The sequence below is a fragment of the Hirsutella rhossiliensis genome (assembly GCF_020360975.1).
Source record: "Hirsutella rhossiliensis strain HR02 chromosome Unknown scaffold00005, whole genome shotgun sequence".
NCBI lineage: Eukaryota > Fungi > Ascomycota > Sordariomycetes > Hypocreales > Ophiocordycipitaceae > Hirsutella > Hirsutella rhossiliensis.
Genome location: NW_025408671.1, coordinates 3,221,331 through 3,244,207, shown reverse-complemented (window position 1 = coordinate 3,244,207; position 22,877 = coordinate 3,221,331). Strand labels below are relative to the sequence as shown.

General features: G+C 59.3%; 7 protein-coding genes across 7 annotated transcripts; 4 read left to right on the top strand and 3 right to left on the bottom strand.

Moving 5' to 3' along the window:
- Positions 1-2,869: 2,869 nt before the first annotated feature.
- Positions 2,870-6,534, top strand: HRG_05703 (putative GTPase activating protein for arf domain-containing protein; the record flags this gene model as incomplete). Its single annotated transcript, XM_044864174.1, has 6 exons — positions 2,870-2,933; positions 3,022-3,155; positions 3,224-3,607; positions 3,685-3,751; positions 3,807-5,163; positions 5,220-6,534. The coding sequence occupies 6 exons, from the start codon at positions 2,870-2,872 to the stop codon at positions 6,532-6,534; spliced, it is 3,321 nt and encodes a 1,106-aa protein (XP_044720706.1).
- A 1,394-nt stretch (positions 6,535-7,928) lies between these two features.
- Positions 7,929-10,224, top strand: HRG_05702 (kinase; the record flags this gene model as incomplete). Its single annotated transcript, XM_044864173.1, has 6 exons — positions 7,929-7,970; positions 8,063-8,467; positions 8,516-8,636; positions 8,691-9,283; positions 9,341-9,710; positions 9,776-10,224. 6 exons carry the CDS (start codon positions 7,929-7,931, stop codon positions 10,222-10,224), a joined length of 1,980 nt encoding a protein of 659 aa, XP_044720705.1.
- A 746-nt stretch (positions 10,225-10,970) lies between these two features.
- Positions 10,971-12,352, top strand: HRG_05701 (PCI domain-containing protein; the record flags this gene model as incomplete). Its single annotated transcript, XM_044864172.1, has 2 exons — positions 10,971-11,530; positions 11,617-12,352. 2 exons carry the CDS (start codon positions 10,971-10,973, stop codon positions 12,350-12,352), a joined length of 1,296 nt encoding a protein of 431 aa, XP_044720704.1.
- A 681-nt stretch (positions 12,353-13,033) lies between these two features.
- HRG_05700 (adenylate kinase domain-containing protein) lies at positions 13,034-14,079 on the bottom strand (the record flags this gene model as incomplete). Its single annotated transcript, XM_044864171.1, has 2 exons — positions 13,034-13,692; positions 13,839-14,079. The coding sequence occupies 2 exons, from the start codon at positions 14,077-14,079 to the stop codon at positions 13,034-13,036; spliced, it is 900 nt and encodes a 299-aa protein (XP_044720703.1).
- A 433-nt stretch (positions 14,080-14,512) lies between these two features.
- On the bottom strand, positions 14,513-15,048 carry HRG_05699 (stress responsive a/B barrel domain-containing protein; the record flags this gene model as incomplete). The annotated part of the gene is made up of 3 exons (XM_044864170.1): positions 14,513-14,680; positions 14,747-14,857; positions 14,983-15,048. The coding sequence occupies 3 exons, from the start codon at positions 15,046-15,048 to the stop codon at positions 14,513-14,515; spliced, it is 345 nt and encodes a 114-aa protein (XP_044720702.1).
- Positions 15,049-15,591: 543 nt separating this feature from the next.
- HRG_05698 (subtilase family domain-containing protein) lies at positions 15,592-17,010 on the bottom strand (the record flags this gene model as incomplete). Its single annotated transcript, XM_044864169.1, has 4 exons — positions 15,592-15,783; positions 15,877-16,389; positions 16,481-16,666; positions 16,732-17,010. 4 exons carry the CDS (start codon positions 17,008-17,010, stop codon positions 15,592-15,594), a joined length of 1,170 nt encoding a protein of 389 aa, XP_044720701.1.
- A 3,903-nt stretch (positions 17,011-20,913) lies between these two features.
- Positions 20,914-22,232, top strand: HRG_05697 (GRF zinc finger domain-containing protein; the record flags this gene model as incomplete). The annotated part of the gene is made up of 2 exons (XM_044864168.1): positions 20,914-21,016; positions 21,187-22,232. The coding sequence occupies 2 exons, from the start codon at positions 20,914-20,916 to the stop codon at positions 22,230-22,232; spliced, it is 1,149 nt and encodes a 382-aa protein (XP_044720700.1).
- Positions 22,233-22,877: the final 645 nt, after the last annotated feature.

Below are 22,877 nucleotides of genomic sequence, written 5' to 3'. Positions count from 1 at the left end.
CCACCCGAACTGCGGCGGCTAGGAAAGGGATTCCTCTGCTCAAGGTGCAGGTACTCCGCAGGCAGCACGGAGTACCAGCAGCAAGTGCCTTGCTTAGTGGGACTTCCTCGGGTCGGCGAACAACACACTGATATGCCGTAAATGCAATCTAGGCCCAAGTTGCTAAGTGCCTTGGGTACTTACCTACTTACATCCGGTCGGGCGCCGGAATTCAGAGGGTCCGGGGTAGCATCGGGCGCATGGCAACGCATCGCGGCACAAACGCGGAGAAGATGCACGAGCGCTTATCAAGTCTTGCTGATGATAGTGCCTTTGAGCGTCGCCTCGTGGCAGTAAGAGGCCAACCCGTCTCCTCGCCCCAACCGAGTTGCAGGAACTCGCACCCTTGCGCCTCACGACGCCATGCAAGCTTTCTCTCGGATGTCACTTGTTGGCGTCACGCCCCTGCTGCCCACGGCGCAAAGTCTTTCTTCCCGCCTGCATTGTCAACCCCAGGGACAAAGAAACCATCACGCGCTACTGGTAGCGACATTCGACCCCAACACCCCCATCAGATGACTTTGCCGAGACGGGATCGCACCATGTGCAGAAGGCTCAAGTCATACAGGACGCAATACCCCGATGGATCGTGCCATGTCGTGGTCCAGCGGTACAATGTCGTCACGGGCAAGTTGAGACGGCTTATACTTGAAGCCTCAAGGTGTTATTGTTCAGAACCGGCCTGTCTCTGTATGAGTCGGGCCAGCAAGCTCCTCGGTACCCTGGCAGCCTGGGAACAGAGCCGGTTCCCATGCAAGATTACATACCTCCTCCCTACGAGGCCATGGAGATGGCAGTACAAGCACGGCAATGGCTTCGCCAGATCCAGAAACCCTGTTGCTCTCCATGCGTCGTACCCTTCGTGGGGCACCTTGTCCTACATCATTTTGTGCCTAGGGCCTCGTCGGTGCTACACAGCGAGGCGCAAACAAGCTTTTGCTGCTATACATAGACGGACGAGCTGCAGCCACAGCCCTTTTGCCTTTTCCAGCGACTCAACCCTTACAGGACCCATTACCTTGACGCAGGTGTCCGGCTCAGCGCTGCCGTCAATGCACCGGTTGGGGGACATCAACAACCACACGTTCCATCCTGGCCAAGACAAGAGGTCACACTTGGAGGAGTAATGTTAAGCTTGTCCAGCACGGCTGTGGGTTAATCTTTGCCCAAAGTCACCTCGGATCGTGGGCCCCAGCAAAGGTCCCTTGTACGGGGTAGTCGAGGCGGAGAGCTTGACTTGGGTGAGACATGCCTCGCGCTCCTAGCAATCTGCCCCGTACTGTAGGTTACTCCGCCCTACCAGCCATAACCAGCCAAGCAAGATAGGCAGCAGGGCAGGTGCCTTTGACGCAATGCAGAGGTACACGAGGCTGCCCGCGCCCGTCGTGCCCAGGGTACCTCGCGTAGCCGGTTCCCAGGGCGTTGGGCCAAGGTACCTTGTCGCCGCCACACCAGACCAACCAAAGTACAGCCACGCGCCTGGTGGCTCCCCGGGGAAGGAACCTCCTTGCAAGCAGGTGCAATCCCCAAAAGGAGTAATCAAACATGCACTCCTGATTTTCAAACATGCACTCCGACTTAAACCCCATTTGGAAGAGAGCCCCACCAAAATTTGGCGCGGCGCGTTCCCAACGCCGTGGCCGCCGCGGCTGCCGCCCGGTCGCATTCAATCAGCATTTAATTATCACCAACGCTGGAAGCTGCGTTCCTTGGAGTCGTTCAAATATATCAATACGCCCGGCCCGACCTATTTTCCGATATATATACAATGTGCACACCTTTGACTACCGCCCGTGAGATCAATCAACGCCGTGACTATGACTGTGACGGTGCCGGAGGATCCGTAGGATCCGTCTGATCCGTCTGACGCGGCGGAGGACGAGGCACGTAAGGGACGAACGTATGCCCGGCCTGCCTACCAAAATTGTATGGCGCCGTGTCCTCTGATCCCCTGGCTGTCGGGCAGGCTCCTTGCCGTCCCTTGCGACTGTACCGGCGGCTGTGCCCACAGGCAGCTATCGTGATGTCCCTGTGCCGAGGGGGCGGCCCTGCTGCCACTGTGAGGGCGTAGGTGGCATCGGGTAGACGTACGATGCCGCCGGCGGCGCCTGTGTGTATACAGGCACATGTGTTGTAGGCGGTGGCATTACGTAGTACCCTGTGAGCCGGCGGCGCCTGTGGAAGTGAGGGCATCGTCTGTTTGTATTCATGTTGCGATCGGTCGAATTCATCGTGACGGTTGTGCGGTAGGCGGCGGCGGCGGTGGCGGCGTTGGTGTGGTGTGCTGAATAGTTGGTGATAGCTTCAAAACGATGGCTTCAAAACGAACGAACGTGTGTGCAGAGGTGGCCTGGCGCCGGCGGCAAGCCGCGGCGGCCACGGCGTTGGGAACGCGCCGCGCCAAATTTTGGTGGGGCTCTCTTCCAAATGGGGTTTAAGTCGGAGTGCATGTTTGAAAATCAGGAGTGCATGTTTGATTACTCCCCCAAAAGGCGGCGCGTGGCCAAAAGTCGCCCGATACAACCAGATCTGCGCCTCCCGTCCCGCCTCGTCCCCCGTGAGCAATCCCCCAGATGCCGCATCCCGCCCGCTCCCCTTTGTCCTCTCGCATCCGCTCGGTCAGATGCTGTCGACGCCCGCCGCCCACCACCACCGCATCCCTTAATTGCTGCTCATTGCTGCTCATTGCTACCCGCTCGAGCTTCTGCTCGCAACCCCGTCCCCCCCAAATGACGACGCCCGCCCTCTTGCTCACAGCATAAGCCCCGCGCTGTGTGTACATGAGCTTGGCCCCATCGTCGGATTCGGTCGCCACCCAGCCCTCGTCGACATGGGCAACGTCAGCAGCAGGCCCGACGACGGCGCCGCCCTCTTCCTCAGGGACCAGAGTCGATGTACGTCTCGCTACCTGCCTCGGTCGCTCGTGTCCTTCCGAACCCCCTCTCTGCGCTCGGCTCGAGGCTGACCGTCATTCACAAACAGTGACCATCTCGTCTCTCGTCGTCACGAACCCGCGGAAGCGCAGCTCTCTCAACATAGTTTCCAATGCATTCCCAGCAAGCAGACTATCCGTCTCCCGGCCCGTCGGCGATGCTGCCCCCATAGAATACGTCCAGGTCCGTCTCGCAAACAGCCCCGCGATGCGTTTCGCTTTGCGCCCGTTGCCGCTGACCTCGCCCTCCAGGACCCCGAGCCGTCTACCTCGACCCCGGCCTTCCTCCTCAAGCTGAGCAACGATGACGAGCTCATCTTCACCTTTACCTTTGTCATGCGCCAGTCGCAGCAGGCTCTTGCAGCCAACGCGACGGCCGCAGACACCACCCCCGTACCCATAGACACAAACATCTCAGGTCTCACCTACGTCTGCGCCTCCACCACGCGCGAAGTCGAGAATCTTGTCACGCGAGAATTCCATGCCGACCCCAACCTTCATAAAAATGCAAACGTGGACCTGGTAGGTGACTACACCACAAACGGCAGCTCCTCGGTATCCTTTGAGTGGACGTGGAAGTGGAGGCCCCCAAAGGCTTCGGAAGACCGATGGGGCGGCTGGAGAAACTCTTGCAGTGTAAGATTGCTCCCGTGCTGTCTGCTACTTGACGCTTCCCCACCTCGATGGGCGCGCAACGCTGACGCTGTGCTTAGTTTGTTGAGTACGACTCGCGAGGACACCGTCTTATCGCCCTCGCCAGCTTTTCCTACTGGGTTTCAAGTGCGTCTACTCGACGGACGAATCAGGTCACAGGCATCGTTGACATCCTCTACAGGCGCAAGCTCGGCTCTGAGCCACCCCGGCTCGCCGTCGCCGCCCTTCCTCCTGGCAGCGCCCCCCAAAATCCGCGTTGCCTCATCACAGTCCGTCGACTCTCGACTCACTGGTGGCGTCGATGTCGACGAACCAGTCTCTCCACTTCTGCCCCCGAACGACACCATCGGAATTGCAGTGTCACCGCTGGGCAAAGAACCCGTGAGGGTGGATGTTACCTGTCCCAGACCTGGCGACGATGTCACGGTCAGCGACGACGGACCCGTTTTCCGCGCAACTCTCAAAGCCCTGGAGCAGAAAACAGGCAACATGCGCACACAGATGAAGAAGGTTTTGAAACGAGCGGAACAGGCTCACCTGGCTCAGATCGAAGCCAACGATGCATTTGTTGCCTTCATGGAAGCCCTGCGCGAGGCTTCCGCGACAAACGCCAACGCTGTACAGCCGGCCCTGGAACATTACTTTGACAAGATTGCCCGTGAAGTCCTAACCTACGAGCGACAAAACACTGTCAACCTACAGAAGATCATCATTGAACCCATCAACAAGCTCTACCAGTTCGACATCAAACAGGCCGAGTCCAAGAAGCGAGACTTCGAGGAAGAGAGCAAAGACTACTACGCCTACGTGTCGCGCTATCTTGGTCAACGTCAAGACTCGGTCAAGGCTAAGAAGCTTGCCGAGAGCGACTCCAAGTACCAGAACAAGCGGCGCAACTTTGAGCTCAAGAGATTTGACTATTCTAGTTTCATGCAGGACCTCCATGGCGGTCGCAAAGACCAGGAGGTCCTTTCCCACCTGACCAAATACGCTGATGCGCAAACAAAGGGCTTCCTCGCCACTGCCAAGAAGATTGAAGGATTCCTACCACAGCTCGAGGCCCTCTCAAGCGAAGTCCAGGACGCCGACAAAGAATATCAGTATCGTCGCCGCGAACGCGAAGAGAAGAGGCGCGTCTTGGAGAAGAGCAATACGCCCTACATGGAGCCCGAGCAAGCGAGCATCGGCAGCTCGATCCCCATTGTTTCGCCGGCGAATGGGAATGCCGGCAACGTCTCTGATTCGGAGCTCGGTCGCGCGGACAGTACGGGATCCCAAGTTAAGAACGCCATCGCGATTGGGAGTGGCCAGGCGAATGTCGGCCATGGCGTGGAGCTCTCGAGGTCTCCCGGTAGCTTGGCACAGCCTGCCGTCGGCAGCCCTGTACAAGCGTCCAAGTTCAAGGGAATTCGCGACCTGGAGGAGCGAGATGCGGCACAAGCGGCCGTTACCCAACGAAAAGAAGGTCTGCTCTGGGCGCTCAACAGGCCGGGTGGGCACGTGGACCCGCGCACATTGAACAAGCAAGGCTGGCATAAGTGAGTGGATGAGGTGAACCGGGTCGATGATGGCGAGCAGCTTACGTGCTTTACAGGTTCTGGATTGTCCTGGATCAAGGTAAGCTGTCAGAATACAGCAACTGGAAACAGAGGCTCGATCTTCACATGGACCCCATCGACCTTCGAATGGCGTCGGTTCGCGAGGCGCGCAACGCTGAGCGGAGGTTCTGCTTCGAAGTCATCACGCCAAGCTTCAAGCGCGTGTATCAGGCGACGTCAGAGGAAGATATGAACAGCTGGATCGTTTCGATAAACAATGCATTGCAAAGCGCCATGGAGGGGAGACCGGTGCAAGAAAAGGTTGGCTCTGGCAAGAGTTCCGGAGAATCGTCCGTCAAGCGAGACATCGGCTCCATCCTAACAGGCAAAACGCAGTCACTCAGCCACGGCGCCCACCACCCGCATCATCACTCCAGCGCCGGAAGCGGTCTGCCATTGCGGCGAATCACGGTCGGGGCGAGACCGACCATGGTGCGGACGCCCAGCTCGGGGTACGACGAAAAGCCCGACAAATTGCTGCAAATGGTTCGGGACGCCGACCAGGGGAACTATTGGTGCGCCGACTGCGGGTCCGGATCCAAGGTCGAATGGGTGTCCATCAACCTGGGCATCGTGCTCTGCATCGAGTGCAGCGGCATTCATCGCTCGCTGGGCACGCATATCAGCAAAGTGCGGTCGCTCACGCTGGACATCAAGTCCTTTACCATCGATATCGTCGAAGTGCTTCTGCTCATCGGAAACCGGGTTTCCAACATGGTCTGGGAGGCCAAGGTCGAATTGCCAAACAAGCCGAGTGCACAGGCGACGCGCGAGCAGCGACTCCGATTCATCACTGCCAAGTATGTGGAGAGAGCATTCGTCGAACCCATCTCGTCGACCCTGTCGCGATATGCTACGGCCGACGAGACGTTGCTGGCCGCCATTAAGAAGAACGAGATTCAGCAAGTGTTGTACGCCTTGGCACTGAGAGCGAATCCCAACGTGGTGGACAAGATGAGAGGGACACACCCCGTCTGGCTTGCGCTGGCGGCGGCGGATCCAGCCTCGCCGTCGCCGACGCCAAGCGTGAGCGCGTCGGACCCAGAGGCGAAGGCAGTGCCGTTTCCCGTGGCCGAGCTTCTGATACAGAACGGGGCCGAGATCCCGGCATCGCTGCCGGCGTTCCCGCTAGGGCGCTTTGCGCAGCAATACTACGAGCAAAAACTCGGCAGAAGCAATGTGAGCTCGAGCGACGGACTACCGCCGCTGCCCCCCAACAACGAGAAGCTGCAGCGCGAAAGAGAAACGCGGCTGCAGAAGCGAGTGAGCGCAGGTGGAAGGCTGGCAAAGTCGCCGATCCCCGAGAAGTAGGATGCCAGGTTTTGGGATCGATTGTCGGGTTTGGCCCTATGCCACCGCCTGCACGAGCTGCCACGGTTTCGGAGTCTAGAAACGGCTGGGAGTAATGAGACATGCTACTACTTATGACGATGACGACGGCACCCTTGGGTAAGAGGCGGGACGCTGCACAGGGAGCACGAGGCATTGTATGCCTTGGATGGCTTCAACTGAGGAACTTGGCGTTTGGAGGCTCGGGAAGGCGACTCATTTGATGACGGGGCACGAGCGACTGGCTCGGAAGCAGGCACGAAGCTGCTTGGCTTGTGGCGAGGGTGCAGAGTGCTCGAAAGGGGTTGGAAAGGGCACGTCGTGAGCAGCATGGATAAGTAGTCTCTAATTGTAATGGAAGCCGGGAAGTGTGTGCTAGCGTCGGAGAGTAGCGGGCTTCAAGCGATGCCGACTCGGCTACCTATGCAGCACTATTCCACGAAGTAGGTAGATAGATAGGTACTAGGTACTAGGTACTAGAGGCTATCACGATTATCCGCCTGGACCGATGGTGCGGTGCGAGAGGTGAAGGAAGGGGCGCGAGTCTCGGCTTGCGGGCCGATGACGTGGGAGGCCGAGTCAAACGTGATGGATGGGACACGAGATAGTTGCCTCAGCTGACGGCGGTGTCCTGACGGCGGTGTCCTGACGGCGGTGTCCTGACGACGGGGCTACCAGATGTCTGGCATCGATGGGTGCCATTACCCCGTGACTTTGGACGCTGGGCACAAGGCCGGTGATGGCTTGGGAGGCCCATGATGCAACATTTCACGCGTGTAGGATCTCCATGTGAGCCTAATATAGCCCAAGTGAGAGATGTCCCGATCAGAGGTTTGAAAACGTGCTAGTCACTGGGCTCGGTACGTGCCATCTAGCACCCTGGCAGACTCCCGTGGTGATGGGTTTAGCGGATGAGGGCTGTTGCGTGAGTTGAATGAAGAAGATAGCTGGGCCAACGGACGCTACCCCGACAAGGCGCGTGGGCAAGAACCAAAGAGGCTGATGGCATGTGCCCGCCAAGTATCGCACCCCCCCGTTTGCTGGCTGAGGGGTACGGGATGGGTACGGGATGGGTACGGGATGGGTACTCGGCAGCCAGCAACGCCTTATCCCGCGCTGTTACATGCACTACGGCATGCACCAAGCTTGCCCTGGCCGCCTTGCTTTCTTCCCCCATTCATCATTCATTCATTCATTGCCTGCACACACAAGCATTGCAAGGCGGCTTCCAGGGCTCACTCACCCGCTGCGTCCCTCTACTTTGCCTCCCATCCCGCCTCTCCGGCCGTCGCCTCTCCTCCTCTGTGCATTTGCCTTTGCTCGTATTACCTTGCCTCCTAATCGCGGCTGCCAGCCAAGAGGGCGACGCCGAGGACATGGCTCCTCGCACCGAGAAGAGCCAATTGAAGCGTCCGCGCGTGAGTTCGCCTTGATCCCCTTCCGTCCGTCCCTGCCATCCCGTCCGGCTCCACGCACGTACCAGCCGCTCACCGCCGCGCTCACCCCACAGGGTTCCCTGCCCGAGGACGCAACCGAGTCCAAGAAGCCTCGACGTTCCGATCGCCTCTCCCAGGCCGCCCCGGACAAGACTCCCGTCGCCAACAGGAAGCACCTCCCTTCTCCCGTCACCCACCAGACGGAGCAGTCGTCCAGCGACCTGTGCAAGGAGCCCACCGCCACCCCCCCCGGGGCCGACGCCGACCATGTGACCCCGCGCAAGTCGGACGAGCCCTGGGCTCAAGGCCAGACCCTCTCCTCGCCGCCTCAAGACACACAACCCCTTAGCCAGTACCTCGATCGTCACCCGGCTCTCTCCGACGAGGTTGAGGACGAGGTCAAGGAGGGCGTCTGGGGCTACCTGGTTCCTCTGGATCCCAAGTACGGTGACAAGCCCTTGGTGCTCAAGAGGCGGAGCGTCTGCCCTCTGCCCGACTCGCTCGCGGCCGCCGCCTCTAACGGGCAGGGCCAGGACCCGGGTCAGAATGCCAAGCCGGCCGCGCTCAGGGAGGAGGAGGCCTATGAGCGCACAAAGATCAAGGGCGCCGCGTCCGGCGGCTTCTTGATAGGCCGCCATCCCGAGTGCGGTGAGTCGAGACGCGCGCGAGCCGGGATCTTCTGAGACGCTGACCTCTTCTCAGACATCGTTGTAGGCGACGGGGTCGTCTCCAACCGACATTGTCTCCTCTTCACCGAGAACAAGGGCACCGACGCCGTCGCCATCGTCGAGGACTTGTCCAGCAACGGCACCTTTGTCAACGAGGCCATTGTCGGTCGTAACCAGCGCCGAGAGCTCGAAGACCAGGATGAAATCGCCGTCCATGGCAAGGCGAGGTTTGTCTTTCGCTATCCCCAAAGCCGGCAGACAAGCGGCTTCTTGCAGCAGTACACGCTCCAGGAGAAGCTCGGCAAGGGCCACTTTGCCGAAGTGTACCTGTGCGTGGAAAAGGTCTCTGGTCAACGCTATGCCGTCAAGATCTTCACCAAGCCGGGAGGTGTCGAAGACCGGTCCAAGACCGAGGGGCTCCAGCAGGAAATTGGCGTTTTGATGGGTGTCAGCCACCCCAACGTCCTGTGTCTCAAGGACACTTTCAACGAGCGCGATCGCGTCTATCTGGTGTTGGAGCTGGCGCCCGAGGGCGAGTTGTTCAACTACATTGTGATGAAGCAGAAGCTCGGCGAGGACGAGACGCGCCGGCTTTTCAAGCAACTCTTCCAGGGCATCAAGTATCTGGTAAGGCTCCACCGCACTGCGTAGGAGCACCGAGGTCGACGCTGACACCGAGTCCAGCACGAACGCAACATTGTCCACCGAGACATTAAGCCAGAGAACATTCTCGTGGTTGACAAGAACTTGAGCGTCAAGCTGGCCGATTTTGGCTTGGCCAAGATCATTGGCGAAGAGTCCTTTACGACCACCTTGTGCGGCACGCCTAGCTATGTGGCCCCCGAGATCCTGGCCGATTCCAAGCAGCGCAAGTACACAAAGGCGGTCGACATCTGGTCCCTCGGCGTCGTTCTCTACATTTGTCTTTGCGGATTCCCTCCGTTTTCCGACGAGCTGTACTCGAGGGATTTCCCGTTTACGTTATCGCAGCAGATCAGGAGCGGCCGCTTCGACTACCCCTCGCCCTATTGGGACTCTGTGGGCGACCCGGCGCGTGAGTGGCCGGCCAGAACCTCTTGTTTCTCTGACGTGCACAATGCTGACGCGATCTCCATCTAGTCGACCTCATTGACTCAATGCTCATCGTGGACCCGGAGAAGCGACACACCATTGACCAATGCCTGTCGCACCCTTGGCTGACACAGAAGGCGCAAAATGTCAACGACAGCACGGGCGGGCTTGTCGGCGGCATAGCCGGTCTCGAGGTCAATCGCCGGGCGCCGAATCGCGAGAGAACGTTGTTGGCATCGCTCAATTCAGTGCAGGTAACCGCGCAACTTCCCACCGGGGAGGACGGGGCCCGCGTCAAAGTATTCGCCAAGAATAAGCACCCCGTCACCAAGACACCCAAGGAATCGGCGCCCGACGGCCAGAGAGCCCCGGGAGAGTTTATGGAGATGGGAGGTAAGGGAGACCAGCAACTCTTTGCAGACGATAGCTCAAGTGTTTATCCCGTCGGCGACGCAGTCGCCAAAACCAAAACGAAGGGCAAGGCCCGTGGACGATGAGCGAATGTCAGAGTACATGGCCTAGACACCAGGCTCATTCTTTCTTGATGCCTCGCTCCTATATCTGCGCATCGTTGACAAGGTTGCTCGGGTTTCTTGGACAGAGCGCCCTTTATCTTCTGGGTTGTACATAGAAGCTGGGCTACAAGATGCTGCAGCGCTGTCTTTTACGCTGAACTTGGTTTGAACACGGTTGAATTTTCTCACTGCCGAAGCATCATTTGGTGGAAGGGTATATGTAGAGGCTGCAAGGGGCGATGGACTCGTGTCGATTTAAAGGTTTAGCATTGGATGCGGTGACTTTCAAAGACTGCAGAAAAGTGAAGAGAAGTTGGTGGATCGCGCATCGTTTGGCTGATCCGGGGACGTCACGTCCCTCCCTCCCTGCCTCAGTGACTGGAGATGTGCACGTGCATTTCGGTATAATCCGGCGTCACGTGACGGGCCGACTTGGTGACCGCCCTCGCTTAGCTCCCACACACAAGGCGCGGCAGAAAATTCGGCGCGGGGACGAGCAGCTACTGGCCCAAACCCCACTAGAGGGCGTTTGGACTGTGTCCAAGGGTCGGCCAGCATCAGATTTTCCCGCTCTTCGAGTCCGACCCCCCCTCTTCTCCCGCCTGCGCAGACCGCCGCGAGACAGACTCGTCGCCTCTCGCTCGGCCCGCTCAACTCATCCATCGACGACGACGACGAAGACTAGAAGCGCGCGGTCGGCGACGACGGAAATCGACCCGAGGCCCAAGATGCCCGCCGCCAAGAGCAATGGCCAGCCCCAGCTGCTCTTCGTCGATGGATCCCTCGAGGAGCTCGCCAAGGAGATGGCCGACTACCTCAAGGCCGACGAGGCCAAGCAGCTGCTGAGCAAGGAGGCGCCCAAGGAGGAGGTGCTCGCCAAGCTCGTGGCCGCGTCGCAGGCCCTCAGCACGGTGCCCGAGAAGGAGTACACGGCGGCGTCCAACCTCATGATTCACCTTGTGCTGCAGTCGGCCGACCCCAAGAAGTACCTGCCGACGCTCTGCAACAACTTCTCCAAGCCCCTCGCCAGCGCCCCCGTCCACGGGCCGGGCCTATCGCTCAACGCGCTGACGACCGTCTTCAATCTGCTTGACCACGAGGACCCCATCCGCGCGCGCGTCCTCATGGAGATTCTCAAGTTCCTCAAGGCCCACAGCATGTTTGACACGCTGAGGCCGTACCTCGACAACTTGCCCGAGTGGATAGACATCTGGGGCACCGGGGAGGAGATTGAGCGCAAGATTTACGACGAGGTCGCTCAGGTCGCCCTGGAGGCGGGCGAGGAAGAGTGAGTTGTTCCACTGGCCAAGGCGCGAATGATGCCGAAACTTGACGTCTCAAAGCGAGGAAAACTGACACCTCTCCCTCCTGCAGGATAAGCTACGAGTTCATCCTCAAGGCCCTACGAACGTTCGACTCGGACGACAAGGAGGAAATCACCTCCGAGGAAGCCCAAAGACTATCCCTCCGCGCCGCCAAGATGGCCATCCTCTCCAGCACCCACTTCCTCTTCCAGGACCTGCGCTCCATCCCCAGCGTGCAGGCCCTCGGCGACTCCCACCCCGTCTACTCGCAGCTGCTCGACATCTTTGCCGAGCAGGACCTCGAAGACTACGACGACTTCAACGAGGAGCACGAGGGCTGGATCGAGCAGCAGAAGCTGGACCACGACAAGCTGCACCGCAAGATGCGCCTCCTGACCTTTGCCAGCCTGGCGGCCGCCACGCCCAGCCGCGAAATCGAGTACGCCAAGATCGCAAAGGCCCTCCAGGTGCCCAAGGACGACGTCGAGATGTGGGCCATTGATGTCATCCGCGCCGGCCTGGTCGAGGGCAAGCTGTCGCAGCAGCGCGACATGTTCCTCGTGCACAAGGTCACGTACCGCGTCTTTGGCCAGAAGCAGTACCAGGAGCTCGCCACGCGCGTCGACCACTGGCGGACGACGCTGCAGAACGTGCTCGGCGTCCTGCGCCTGGAGCAGGCCAACGCCACGGCCCAGAAGGAGCGTGAGACGCAGGAGCTGGAGCGCAAGATGAACAGCGCCGGCATGGGCCAGGGCGGCCCGGGGCGCCGGCTGCCGCAGCGCGAGAGGACCGACAACGACGACTGAGTGGGCGCATGATGCGACGGGGAACGAGGGGGGCAGGAACACGAGCGGGTCGCCGCGGAAGGGGGCGAGAGGCACTGAGCGACCTCCCAGGTAACGCGGAAACTTTTGTGTGTGAATACATTGGCTCAGAGGGGGGGGACCCCAGCAGCCCAAGGGAAAAGGGGGTCGAATTTTTTTTCCAGGGTATTTTTAAGAACGGTGCGAATGGCGTAGCCGGTTGAGCATGACATGTTTCTATTTTCCAGCATGAGGAGGGGAGGGCCAGCTTCTCGGTCAATAGAATCAATGAATGGAACGGGACGGGTTGCCTGGAAACGGCGCCAAGACACGGGCACAAGGCCGATTGCGGCGCAGAGCGGCTTGGAAGCCGACAAGACTTTGAAGTTTGCCCAGCTTCTCCGTCGAACCCGAGAACTTGCTAGCGAGTGAACAGGATGGATTCACCGGGGATCCGGTCACAGCCATCGGACGACAAAAGGAAAAACAATCCCGAGCCACCCTTCTTATAAAAATACATCAAACGGAGTGTTCCGTCGCCTCTATCCCAGTGGAAAATGCCTCTATGCCCTTGGCAGCCGTTGCTTCTTTCTCCTTGGTTCCCTTTTTTTACAATTAGTCTTCCCTTTGCTACAAAACTCGAGGGGACGCTTGAACCCAACAGGCAGCGGGATCGTGACGGCATCAGAAGGAGGAGCCAAGCTTTTCGGTGAGGCGCTTCTGCGTATCGGCGAAGACGGCGTCCGGGGTAGCGGTGGCGTCAATCTTGACCACCTTGCCCTGCTTGTCGTAGTAGTCGACGACGGGCATGCTGGTCTCGACAAAGGTGCGGAAGCGCTTGCGGATGCTCTCGGCATTGTCGTCGGCGCGGCCGCTCGTCTTGCCGCGCTCGAGCAGGCGCTCCTGCATGACGCGCTCGTTGCAGTCATAGAAGAGGACAAGCCTTGCGGGGCAGACTGCCTCCTCGAAGCGGTGGGCCTGGTCCATCTTGCGGGGGAAGCCGTCGATGAGGAAGCGGCCCTTGGGCTTGGTGCGCAGGGCGTCCGTCATTGCGTTCTCGAGCAGCTGGACCGTCACCTCCATGGGGACGATGAGGCCGTCCTTGATGTAGCTGCGGATGAGGTCGCCAAACTGCGAGCCCGGGCGCTCCTGCTCGGCGCGCAGCAGGTCGCCTGCCGAGAGGTGGGTGAAGCCGTGCTGGGCGACGAGGCGGGCGCACTGGGTGCCCTTGCCAGCGCCGGGCCCGCCGAGGACGAAGACGACGGTCACGTCATCGGGCGAGAAGGCGGGCGTGGGCTTGGAGGGGGCCGGAAGCGAGGGGGTTTCTGTTGCGGGAGGCATTTCTGCGCGACGAGGGGGAAGCCAGGTTGTCAACATATTGCTCGTGCTTGCTTGTGTTTATACCTCGCAGTTCGCTCTCCTTGTCTGGATGATTTGTGTTTGACGCGTGCCGTCGCCGAGGGATTCCTTGAGAGGGAGCATTTCTTACCCTTTCGACGGTTAACTAGGGCGACGTAGCCAGCGGAGCCCAAAGCAATGATTCCCACAAAGGGCCAAAACTTGATCCGGTTGCGGTTGCCAGAGCCTCCAGAGCTACCACCACTTGGGTCGGGACGAGGCGGTTCGGATGAGTACAGGCGACGAGGGAGAGCGGGCGAGCATCGGCTGGCGAGGACGCGGCGGATGGCGGCGGTCGGGCGGCAGGGAAAGGGGGTCAGGCGGGAGGCCATGTCGGGAGGGCGGGGAGAGTCTCTCTGCAAGACTGGACGGTGTGTGGCACAGCGGAGGAGGGGGGTGGTGGCGGTGACGTTTCGGGCTTTGGTCATGGGAATGAAGCTGGGCTTGAGCTCCCTTTCGGGGGAGGCAGTGTCACGTGCAGCTCCCGAGTACCCTGTACCTATAGACAAGTGCCGGAAGCTCTTCATGATTATCAGATATAGTGATATCACAGGGGGTGGACTCCAGGTAGAAGAGCAGGTATCTCGATATCGAGCTTGTTTTCGTCTTTGGTGTTGCCTCCAGTCGCCGAAAGCAAGGCCACGACATCATCATCGGCAAGCCCATCATCGCCATCAGCCATCGCCATCGCCATCAGTCATCGCCATCACCACCACCATCGCCATCACCATCACCATCGCCCTCGCCATCGTCGCCCTCGCCATTCTACAGCTCGCCGGGAGCAAAGTCCACCACCAAAGCCTTGGCCACCACCGCCCCCGACGCCGCGACATACTTCTCCACAAACGCCCGATGCGCCGCGTCTTCCTTGACGTAAAAGTCGCGGTCGGCCACCGACTGGAACTCGACGACAAACGCATGCGTCATGCCGTTCTGCATTTAATTCCCTTCTTCAGAAAAACACCCTTCGCCTCGGTCAGGTAGGTCCCTTTAACGCACCTGCATTCCCTCAATTGAAATGTCTTTGCCGCCCGTCACCGACTTGATGTAGGGCTTGGTCGTCGCCGGGTGAACGCACGCCTTTGCCAGGCCCACCATTTCGTCGCACGCCTGTGTCTCGCGCGAGAGTCAGTCGTGCCAGAATCATGAATCCGTAAAGTACAACAGCGTGTACAAGGCTATCAATCGAGTCGTGAGGGGGCAAGAGAGGGCAAGAGAGAAAAGGTCGCACGCACGCCCTTGACGGCCTCGGGGCTGGCGTCGGCCTTGAACTGGAACATGACGATGTGATGGACGCCCATTTTGGCCGCGGCAATGGTCCTTTTTGTTTGTCGAGTTTCTTTCCGGCCGAGGTCCGAAGAGCTTCAAGCAAAGGAGAAGTCTTGTATTACTTCGAAGTTCTGAAGAGAGAGGAGAAATGTCCCCTCTTTTCGTGTTTGTCAGCCTCAACATGCGTCGCCATATCCACCAAATAGGAAACAACTGAGGTATTTATAGACAAGGCATGACCAAGATGGACGATACATAACATGCCTCGGCCGAAAAAAAAAACATCGGGGAGAAACTACAGAAGCAATTACATCTTGATGGAGACGGTTTCTATCACAGGCACGTCAGTCGGCAACAAGTGTATCGGTTATTACCCCCCGCGGGAGCATCTTCCATTCCGCTAGACTATCGAGCCCGCCCCTGTCTGTAAATTTTTTTGGTGCTCTCACATCACATCATAGATCTACGGCCGTTATGTATGCGATATATACCGTTTCGCAGTGAGGGCTTTCATTTCCCTTGCCATCTCAAAGCATCCATCAGCGAACTCATCCCGTCATTTGTTCGACGAGCAGCTATTGCGATGCGCCGTTAAAGGCGAGTTTGTTGACAGTGCCGTCGGGGATGTCGGTGAGCACATCTGAGGTCGCGAGCTCCTGAATGCGGCTGCACAACGCCTGGGGGTCGCTGAACCCCTCGAGGCCGGCGAGATAGGCGCCCAGGCCGGCAATGTGGGGAGTGGCCATGGACGTGCCCGAGATGGTGTTCTGCAAGGGTGAGGATTGTCAGTCGCGGCTAGCCCAGATCCATTCCCATTTTCTCCAAGAGTGAGAGAAGGGGGGACACGGCTGTTATCTTACCGTGCGTCCGCCGATCCAGGTGGAGAGAATGTCGCTGCCGGGAGCAAAGATGTCGACAACTGAGCCGTAGTTGGAGAATGATGACCTCTGATCCGAAATCGTCGAGGCGCCCACGGTGCAGACGGTGGGCTCCGATGCGGGAGAGGAGCCGGATGCGTCCGTGTTGTCGTTGCCGGCGGCAACGGCCAGAAAGACACCCGACCGGATCATGGAGGCCGCCGCGTTGTTGATGGCCGCAGAGAAGCCGCCACCCAGACTCATGTTGGCCACCACGCCCTTGGGGCAGCTGCGCTTCCGCGAGTCTTGGACAGCAAAGTCCATGCCGGCAATGATGACCGACACGGCACCGCTGCCCTGGTTGCTGAGCACCTTGACGCCGTAAATCTTGGTCTTCTTGGCCACGCCATACGTCTTGGACCCGATGGTGCCCGCGCAATGGGTGCCGTGGCCGTGACCGTCTGTGGCCTGGCCATTGATGAAGCTGCGAACCATGGTAGCACGGCCCTCGAACTCCTGCATCGCCACCAGTCAGCCGCCACGTCCTTCAGCCTGGGCATCCTGCAGCCAGTCCAGGCAACCCCCCCCCCCGGGGTTTCAAACGTACTGGGTGAGATGCCTCGACACCGGTATCAATGACGTAGGCGCAGGTGCCCTGGCCGGCACTGCTGTCGTAGACATAGGTGGTGCTGCCAGGCTCACGGTGGGAGATGCGGCCGAGGCCCCACGGGGCGCCAGGCTGCTGCTTCAAGGCGTTGATCGTGACAATGGAGTCTTGTTCAACGTACTCGACCTGGAACACACACGCGTCAGCGACAGGACCACCACCTGGTGCGTGGGCAGGGGGCGGCAACTAACATCGGGCCGCTCCCGGAGAGCCTTGACATCCTTGGCGCTGAGCTGTCCGGCGAAGCCACGGAAGGTGTTGGTGTAGACGTGGTCGGCCTTGTTGGAAAGCGCCTTGACGGTCTTGTCGACGGCTGCAATAGACATGCTGTCCTTGAACTTGACAATGTACTTGTCCGCTATGAGCTGCTTGGAGCCGCGAGGGATCAAGAGGGGAGCAGGCTCATCACGCTTGGTCGCGGGCGCAGCCAACACGGCGGGCAAGATGGCGAGAATGAGGGACAGCTTCATTTTGAGCTTGTTGTGAGTTTGCTGTCGTTGTCGTCTTTGAACACAGTTCCCGAGGCGTAGCTTGAGAGATGAACTCTTGAGGGGGGGAGGAAGCTTGAGAAGAAAGTTGATGGGGGCTGGAGAGTGCTTGCCTGCTGATCGACTAGAAGCTTCACAAACTGAAGGTCATCGTCCAGTATTTATATTCGGGAGAGAAGGCCATTCATGGGGAGGGGTGTGAAGTAAAAGGCGGAGAGAGAAGGAATTGGAAGAGCCTGCTCCCCGTACCCGACGCCTCGAAACAGACAATGATCCCTTTGCCTCATCACCTTCCATAAGTGGCAGCTCTGAAAAGGCTGGGAACACGGAGGCGAAGACATATTGCCATGATCGATACACGAAAAAGAGGCAAATCGAGCGAGGCACGAAGCAGCCGGCGATGCTGCAGTCGGGGGTGCCTAGTTGAGGGAATAACTGACAGGGGTGTGCCCGACTCGAGTTTCGCAACTTCTGTATAGATTCTAGCTCGCATCGCAAGCCTCCATCGTGATTTTGGACAACAAGCGTCCCCGCCACAGCCTTCACCTGCTCGGGCGCGAGGACAAAGTGGTGGTGGCGCTACTATTCCAGAGGGGGAGCAGGGGACCGAGAGAGGAGGGGCGGCGATCGCGTCCAGAGGAAGAGTGGCGTAGGCCTCGGGGGCTGGCGCGTTGCACCTGCTCGGGAGATGGCGCAGTATTGGAAGCCCAGAAGACCAAGGCACCAACTGGTCATGGGGGACCTTTCTCCTCTCTTCCTAGTTGACCGGTAGGAAGGTGAGATGGCGCTGCTCACCCAGCTTCCAGCTTGGTAGAGGTGCAGCCAGGCCGGCTAGGACACTAGCCGGCCATGAGGTTTGTGAGATGGTTCCTGTCCCAGGGCAATGAATCAAGGATACCCCAGACTGCCCCCCAATCCATCGAGTTATCTCTGGCGTATCGGATAGAGCGAGTTTGGAAAACGTCTGGGCGTGAACTCATGAATCCCTCTCCCTTGCTCCCCACCCTTTCCAATCCCATATCGCGCCCACTTTCTCCCCGACCGCCTCACCCACTCTTCGCTTCCCCCCCTCTTAACGTCGACCAGAGGGGAGAGGGTGACGAGGTTGACATGTCTGCCGTCTAATCCGCCGACAGTAAATGAGCCGCTAAGCTTTCCACGTTGTCGATGACCTGAGATGGTCGCCCGTCCGTATCCGGCATGGTGAGCGGTGGGGCGTGACTGTTGCTCTAATGGGCAGCTTGACGTCCAGGGTCATGTCGGGGGTGTCGGCAGCCAGGTCGACCGCGGAGTCGGCGGAGTACTGGGAAGCGGCGTGCTCTCCGGACTCGGTCATTCGGCCGAATGGCCGCGAGACTTGGGGAGTGACGGAAGTGCGCCATCTCAGCTCGCCGCTAAATGGGGGAGGGTCATGTAACGTCCAGGTCGCCTAATATTCGCCTTCCTAATCTTGCTCGTTGTGTGGGGGGTAGCTGGGCTCCTGGTGGTGGTGAGCAAGAGTCTTGAAGACGGGCATAGGAAAGCTGCCTCTGTCGACACTCTGGCGCTATTGACGGAACCCAAGCGCCTCGTCCGTCGCCAGCACCCGCGCTCGAGGCATCCCGATTCGCCCCTTGTGCTAGGCAGTAGCATCTACAACGGGGTCTTCGAGAATGAGAGAGGAGGGAGAGGGGATCCGAAAAGTCGGGGACGTCGTTGCGCCAACAGGGGGCCGAGGACAAGGTGGAAAGAGGCAGTGGCGGCTAGCATCATTAGGCGCACTCATACTACCAAGACAGTGGGAAGAGCAAGCGAGGCGGCGTGCTACCTGTGCCACTCGCGGGCCACACAGGGCTCATGTCACGAGCGGGCCTAGTTCTTGACAAGATGGCCGAGGGCCCTGCGCCGCAGCGGTACGTGCCAGGCCGGCGCGAAGTTGCCTCCTCCAGCAGCCAGTTTCAGGTTGAGCGTGTGAATGACATCCATGACCAAGTCTGTGCGGTCCCTCAAGGCTTTGAGTTGGCTGCCGCTAAAAGAGGAAGACCCATGGACAGGATGACAGCCGGCCAGAGTGATTCGCCTGGCTCAACAATCTGGCGCGCTTATGATGGAGATGTAGTTGGAGTGTGGATGGCGTGCGTGTGTATGACTTTGGCCTAGATCCATCCGAGCGCCGTCGACAGGGTCGCAGAATGCGGAGTGCAGGATTAGGGGGGCCGGGGTCTTATCTCCCCGTTCAGGCAACTCGAAGGCTCCACAGCAGCTGCTGGTTGATGCAATGTGAGTTGTCGAAGTGCCCCGACCTGGCGGTCTTGTGATGCGTCGTGGAGAGAAAAGAGCATCATGGCTGGGTCTCGGAAATGCCGTCGGGCTCGAGATGTAAGATGGGCGGAAAGGCGGCCGAGACAGTGCTGATCCAGGCGCTCCGCTCGTCAATGGACTTGGCAGGCAACCCTGCCTGATTTCCGTATCCTGCTTCTCCCCTTGTTTGTTCCTCGCGTGGACAGCATCAGCGGGGGCTAAGAGCATGGGCAAGGGCGCGAGGGAAGGAGGGCAGACGGTCGAGCCAGCACGAGGTCGACTTGTCGAGCAGGCACGTGCAGTCTGGGGAGCATGGATAGTTTCCTGACGTGCGGAATTGTCGAAGTCGGCGCTTTGAGCGGGCAATTGTCTCAGCGATACAGAAGCCAGACAGGGAGTTGGCGAGCACCCTGCTAGGCTTAGCGTTCGGACATTGGCACGGGGGGGGAGAGATAGAAGTGTTGTAGTAAGGCATACCTGGCGGGTGTGTAAATGCCTCAAGTCAACGAATCACGGAGGGCGAGTGAGTCGAGAGGTGAGGATCTTGGAACGAAGAGGGCCGAAGAAGCGCGGCAGATGGGCTCTTGGCCAGCGCACCGTGGACGAAGGGAGGCTCGAGGCGGCTCGATGCTCGGAAAGCGACGTCGTCTCGGGACAGAGACGGCCGTATTCATGGGTTGATGGATGGATGGATGGATGGGTTGTTGATGGATGGATGGATGGATGGATGGATGGATGGATGGATGGATGGATGGATGGATGGGTTGATTAATTGGATGAATGGCTTGGATGAGCAGTGAGAGAGTGAGAGAGTGGGTGGGCGGTACCTCTCTTCCGTTGTGCTTCTCTGTGCCTTCCTCGATGATGGCGGTGAAGTACAGTACAGTACAGTACAGTACGTAAGGCAGGTACGTACGTACCTAGGTAAGCAGTCGCCGCACAAAGTACACGCCTCTGTACCTCGAGTGCAGCATCTTTAGCGAGAGATCGCGTGAGGTCGAGAACGATATTTCCACATCCAGCCGCCGGCGCACGTGGCCATCGACAACGACGACCATCTCTGATTTCCCAGTTGGTCCCTGCCTTGAGCATACCTTGGCCGCATTGGTAGCGGACAAACGCGGCTCTGCCCGGAGATGGATCGTCGTCTCGAATGACCCGCGCGAGTCGTTGACTGTTTATCCACTGTACATCCCTTTATTCTCTTTGCATAGGTAACTACCAAACATATTTTGCCGTCTTCGACTCCAAGGATATTTAACTCACACTGTTAGCTTATCGTGCCTCGCATCCAAGTATATATACCAGGCATTATCTACCGCAGGTCCGCTGACTCGTAACAAGTACCTCGTCCACTGTAAATGCCCCAAGCGGTACCCCGTGCCCCGCGACGCTGCCCCTAGCAGCGGCTCTTCCCGCCCCCCATCTTCAGTCTCCACCCGCCTCCACCCTCCGCCATCCTATCTCCAACGCCCCGAAACCGCAGACCAAACGCTCTTGATATTCTATACGGAGCTGCTCGACCGCCCTTCTTCCGTCTCGGCCCCTTCTCTCACATACATACATCGGCTGCGAGCCATCCTCCAGCTACCTGCCCACTCCGCAATGGGGGCGACGACGCCTCCCCGTCGTCGCCGCCACAGCCCCGAAACACCCGCCTCCCAGAAGAAACGCCTCGATGGCCTCTGGCAGGGCGGCCACTGGTGGTGTATGTCCTCGTCGCAGCCTTCTTCGTCCCTTCCCTGCGGCCCCCCCTACCGGCTCATAACACACCCTCTCGAATAATGCCCCCTCCCCCCCGAAGAAAACGCGCCGAGAGACTAACCGCCTCGGTCAATCCCCCCCTTTGGGGCCTCCCCTCGGCCCGCCTTACAATAGGTAACTGCGAGCCGCGTAAAAAGGCGGCCCTCCGCGAGGTCAAAAAGGACACTCCCAACAAGGGCAAGTTCTTCTGGGCGTGCCCGGGCTATCCGTATTGCAGCTTTTTTCTCTGGCGAGACGAGGCCCTCGTCCGGCAAGCAGGGCTTTTGTCCGCCGCTGGTGATGCTGCCGCCGAGGAGCTCCCGCCGGGGCCCAAGACGCCAACGTTTACGCAGCGGCCTCTGACGTCGTTTGGCGTTCAGGTCAGCCCAGGCCGGTCCGGCGTCCACGTCACAGACCTCTCGACGGACAACGGCGCGGGACCAAGCAGCAGCGGCAGCGGGAGCAAGACGACGACGACAACTTCAGCATCCACCTCGGCCTCGGCTTCAGCCACGACAGCAAACGAAGTCGTCGCGACGCCCTGTCCGAATTCTTCCAAGCGGAGTCGCGACGCCTTTGAGCAGGGAGACGACGACTTTAGCGACTTCGGCTCCGATGAGGAGCGCCAGCTGGCCGACATTGCCGATAGCAGCACCGAAAGGTCTGCCCGCAAGGTCGACGTCTTGGCCACCCCAAAGTCCGGTGGACTCGCCGGGGCTCCGGATCTACCCTCGCCGTCCGTCGCCCGCACCCTCTTCCCCGGCCCGGAACCCAAGCGGCAAAAGACGGTCACGTTCGACGACGACGCCCAGCCCACAGGCTTGCCCACGCCCGTCAAATCCCCCGCCACGAGCCGCCCCGGCAACCCGGGGATCCCGTCAAGCAGCCCGCCCGACGCCGATCTTGACACTGTCGTCGACGACGTCGTGGCGCTCCTCAGGGACCAGCCCATCGACGGCGCGGTGCTCGACGCCGTCAGGGAGCTGCTGGCCGCCTCGGTCCGCAAGACGAGGGGCATCGCCATGGGTAGGGAGTCGGCTCGCGCAGCTCTGAAGCAAAAGGACGATCAGATTGCTCGGCTGCAGGCGCGCGTGACCGCCCTGGAAAATAGGGAAAGGTCCCAGGAGAGCCAGCTGACCAGTATCAAAGCTGGGCTCATGAAGATGTATCAGGACAATTGACATGGCTTCCCTCGGCCGGGGGTAAGTCTTGGGAGTCGGCGACCATCTATTTCGGGCAAACCCGTTACTTATTTTTCTTGTTGCTGGCGATAGGATCAAACAGACCTGTGGCACCTTGGCTGAGTTTCTGTGTGTATAACGCCACAGGATGACGGCGACCCTCTTGTCTGGGGCCGTCGACTCTTTTCAGACTCCTCCGTTACATCGTTGTTCTCGTCTTCCGTCTCTCCTCCGAAAATGTATCCCCCATGCGGTCCAGCCTGGCCGGAAAGGGGGCCGAGGTAGCACCATCACGTCGCATCAGCAACACACCTGGGCACCTCTGTCCGACGTGCCTGGACTGACTTGTCTCGCGCTAAGCAATGCAGAAGCTTGTCTCGGAAACAAGTGAATAAATTTCTGTGTTACACGGCTGCTGTCTCCTTCTCGAGGGGCCCAATGCGCCCTGTGCACTGCATGGGAGCAGCCATACCTCGAAACCATCTCCCCTCTCCCCCCTTCGTCGTATTTTCGCACCCGTTACCAATATCCCTCTTCCCTCAAAAACTCCCACGAGTTCCGAAAAAAAGCGCATGTCTAGCAGCAGAAAAGGACGCAGCCTGTTTGGTGTAGGCTTGCTCGTTTCAGACCCATATTCAGTACACA